Raw genomic sequence first — 3,962 nt, 5'->3', positions numbered from 1 at the left:
TCGTCCCCCCCAGCCAGTCACAGGCCCCTCTCCACCCACCCGCAATCCCCAGGCAGAAAGCCCACGGTGCCAAGGATGCAGCCAGGGTGCACCTCAGCACTCCCTACAACCAGCTGGTAGGAGGATGTAGTCGGGGGGGGGTTGCTCCCTTCTCCCAAGTGACCAGCGACAGGACAAGGGGAAGTGGCCTCCACCTGCACCAGGGGAGGGTTAGCTTGGATAAAAGGAACAGCATCTTTACTGAAATAGCTGCCAGGCACTGGAACTCCAGGGAAGAGGTGGAGTCACCATTCCTGGAGGTATCTGAAAGACATAAAGATGTGGTGGTGCTGGGGGACATGGTTTAGGGATGGACTTGGCAGTGCTGGGTTAAGGGTGGGACTTTGTGCTCTCCAAGGTCTTTTCCAAACAAAACAAGCCCATGATTCTGTGAGAAGTAGTGGCACTGCCCAGACAATCACAGGCCACGAGAGCCATTCCCAGGCTGGCCTTGGAGCTAGGCAATGGGATATAAAGCCCACAGAAGGATGCTGCTGAACACCAAGGGAGACTGTGACTGCACCCCTTGTGCGTGAACATTGTGAGGCAGAGGTGGGGCAGGAACTGGGGCTTCACAGAAACAGGATTTGACAGACTGGAAGAGTTTTTAGTCCCCCTCAGACCAGGTTATTGGGAAGCACAAATGCAGAGGGGAACTTTCTTCTACACGTTGAGGGGTTGGAAAACCTGTGTGGAGGTAACATCCTGTTTCCTCTCGCCCCTCTTTCCTGAGATCACAAGGACACCATAAGGCAGAGCTCAAAACTGCTCCAGGGCAGGGGAGGGATCCCACACGGAGGTGACAGGAATGCAGGGAGGTGACAAACACGGGCAGGGATGGAGAGAGCAATATAGTGCCAACAGCCTCCTGGTCAGAGCCGGTAAGAGCTGAGGGTGACGAGAGCGGAATAAAAGAAATAGAAGACAAACAATTTAACAACATCGAACTCCACTCAAAACTTTCTTGACAGGACATAGTGCAAATAGGAAAAATATTGGTCATGCTTTATAAAAGACAGGGGCTAACCTTTCAGGCTGCTTGGTGCAGGGGAAGGAAAATGTGAGGAGAGCTCAAGTCTCTGCATCCCAAGCACTCCAGGCAACCTACTCATCCTCTGTGGAGGAAAGGGTCCCCTGTAGTGCTCTGTGGGAAATGACAAATTATCCCACCTTTACAGTAGCTAAAAACCAGCCCTCTCCACTCAAGCTGCACAACCGCCCTAACTCAAATTCAGGAAGAAATACCAGGAAGTTTGCTTGGAGCACCACTTCAGGAATTGGTGCACAAATGAATCTTCAAGTATACAGCACTGTATGGCATCCAAGGGCTGGAGAGCCTGCACTGGGCTGCCACAGGCTGCGAGCAGGTCACCTCTGAAGGGAGATGTGACATTTAAGTTACTCGGCTGCTCCTGCACCCTCTTCTGTGACCCCTGGACAGCGCTGCAGATGTTTGTCTGGGAGACAAAACGCCATCTTCAGGCAGCTCTGAACAAGGACAAGGTGAGAGCGGCAGCATCACTAGGTTTTGGCCTCTCACTTATCCTCCAGAGCACGTTGGTCCTCTTTGTAACAGCAAGATCTGAGCAGGTCTTTGGCAACTCGTGATCAGTGGAAGGTGTGGGGATGGAGACGGTGCAGGGGAAAGGGCAGAATCCTGCTGTGGATCTCTGTTACGATATTGTCACAACAGCACCAGTGGGTTTCCATGTGCAGTGAGACACGTTAAAGCTCATCCTTGGCATTAACGAGATGCTGCAGCGGACGAAGTGGTATCACGTGGTCCCTTAGCAGCTGGTCCTGTGACCCTGTGTAGCTGTCAAGGGGTCTGTCTCCTAGGTCTGTGAGAGTGTCATCCTGCAGCAGGCCAGCTTCTGCTGCGTGGCGCCGGAGCCTCTTGCTGCCCAGGAGCCCCTGCATCCTCATATAGCCCTGCTGACAGCAGGGAGGCAGCTTCTGACGGGTGAGGGCAAACAGGAAACAGGACTCTGTAGGGGAAAGGATCAAAAATCAGACTCGGCAGAGATTCCCTGTAGAAAATAACTCCCATAAACTCTTGAGGACTCATTCAGAAGAAAAGGCAGAGAAGAGGGAAGATGACTGGAGTTCTCTGGCATCTTCTCCATAACACAGGATTGCTTTCACCTGCAGCACATGAGCTTCCCAAACCAGTCTTCAGACTAGGAAGAAAAGCAGCAGATGTTTTCCAGCTCTTCCGCTTCCCATGGGAAAGCAATCCCATCATCAGGACATGAAAAGTGATCTGGTACCCAGTGGCACAAAAGAATGTTCAGATAACGGAGGAGGAAGGAAAACTGCAGGTAGAAAAGGGATTTAGCCCAACCTCATTCACCTTTCCCTAAATCTGGGTGTGTCCAGGGCAGGCTCACTCTGGTGGTGAGCAAGAGCAAAGACTATTTGGGGACATACAAACAGCACCAGCATGTCTTACTGCCTGGGGAGTGCATCAAAGGTGTTACTGATGGTGACACCACCAGCTCCACATGGGGGGATCTCAGCTATTTGCAGAAGAGATCACTCCTGTCATGTGCCCCTTGCATTCCTCCTCCTGCCACCTCGATCGACCCTGTGCTCACGTTACCTGCAAAGAAATTGCGCAGGTCAGTGCCGAGGCAATTCTCCAGGAACCGCCTCAGCGGCAGGATGTGAGCATTGGGGGCTGTCCAGTCTGTCAGGAAGTCCTCCACAATGTGATGGATGGCATCTGGGCGGGGCAGAGGCCAGTCTGGGGGCCGAAGCCTCATCTCACGCTCTGCCAAGAGAACATTAAGGGAATCCCTCAGAATCAAAACGACATTAAAAAGAGCTTCTGGAGTGGAAAGCAGCTATGACAGCTGTTCCGGCTTTTGTCCTGACCTTTTTAATCCCTACCTTACTTTCACTGCAATCCCCTTCTGCTAGCTCTGTCCTCAACAGCCCTGCCATGGCACAGCTGCCCCTTATCCCTGCCCACAGTGCTTCCTGTCATTTCACTCCTGTTCCCCTCCTTGGGCAGGGACTGTCAGACCAGCTGAGCTGCGTTTGAGCTTTGCTGCTGCTACCCATCAGGCTTCTTCCCATGCAAGACAGGCCAGACTCTAACCCTAGGCTTCTGGAGGTGAAGGTTCAGCACATCCATTTCCTAAGGAAATGTATTCTCAACAAGCTTGTTTGCTGGCTCTAACAATCACCTTCAAACCCTTCCCTTTGGCTGCCTCCACCGCTGAGCGACCTTTCGGGCCTGAGCTGGCCACAGAGAGCAGCTTTCTTTTGGTGGTGACACTGAGCCCAGTCTCATCTGCTGGGACTCTGCAAGAGTACATGGAGGGTGCCAGCCAAAGGGAAGCAGCGTTCCTCTTTTTGCGAACAGAGCAGTTCCCAGCACATCTGTTTGTTCCTATTCTCAAATATTACCTCTCCAGTACAATCTCTCCAACCCCACACCTCGTATCAGTCGCCACTGATGGAAACTTCTTGCCAACTCCCAGCTTTTACTTGAGGTCACACAGTAGTGGTGAGTGTCCCAGAGGATGGATATGAAGAAAGTGGAAAAGAAGGGTGTGCAATGTCTTCAGGTACTGCCCCCCTCCCTCCCCAATTTCTTTGGCTCTGAAGTATCTTCATCCCTCTTTGTTTCACTTGTATAAGAAAATTAGCAGGGAGAGGCAGGGGAGTTTACCTGTTGGGAGACGTTTGTAATAGTATATAACAGGGTGCAAAAAGTTGGACTGCCAGGCATGCTGTGCCTCTCCCACGGCTCGGTTGTAGTAGAAGACATCTTTGTCAGCTCCAGAGAAATTCCTCCCATACTCCATGATGATGACAAACAGCCCATTGGGAGCCTTTCTTCCTGTCTGCATTTCCAGCTCGGCCAGGACTCCAACTGGGTACTCTTCTAGATATTCAAACGCTGTGGCATTCCT

General features: G+C 51.9%; 1 protein-coding gene across 1 annotated transcript in view; it reads right to left on the bottom strand.

The window, feature by feature from the left end:
* Positions 1 to 1,764: 1,764 nt before the first annotated feature.
* Positions 1,765 to 3,962, bottom strand: part of FOXRED2 (FAD-dependent oxidoreductase domain containing 2) — a gene marked incomplete at its 5' end in the record, with an annotated part of 7,332 nt that continues 5,134 nt past the window's right edge. Inside the window, 3 exons of the mRNA XM_010005846.1 lie at positions 1,765 to 2,027; positions 2,642 to 2,812; positions 3,719 to 3,960. Of these exons, the coding sequence (XP_010004148.1) occupies positions 1,765 to 2,027; positions 2,642 to 2,812; positions 3,719 to 3,960 (676 nt within the window). The remainder of the gene's footprint in view (positions 2,028 to 2,641; positions 2,813 to 3,718; positions 3,961 to 3,962) is intronic.

Source organism: Chaetura pelagica, unplaced genomic scaffold, assembly GCF_000747805.2.
Source record: "Chaetura pelagica isolate M959 unplaced genomic scaffold, ChaPel_1.0 scaffold79, whole genome shotgun sequence".
NCBI classification, from domain to species: Eukaryota; Metazoa; Chordata; class Aves; order Apodiformes; family Apodidae; genus Chaetura; species Chaetura pelagica.
This window is presented reverse-complemented; position numbering and strand designations above follow the sequence as displayed.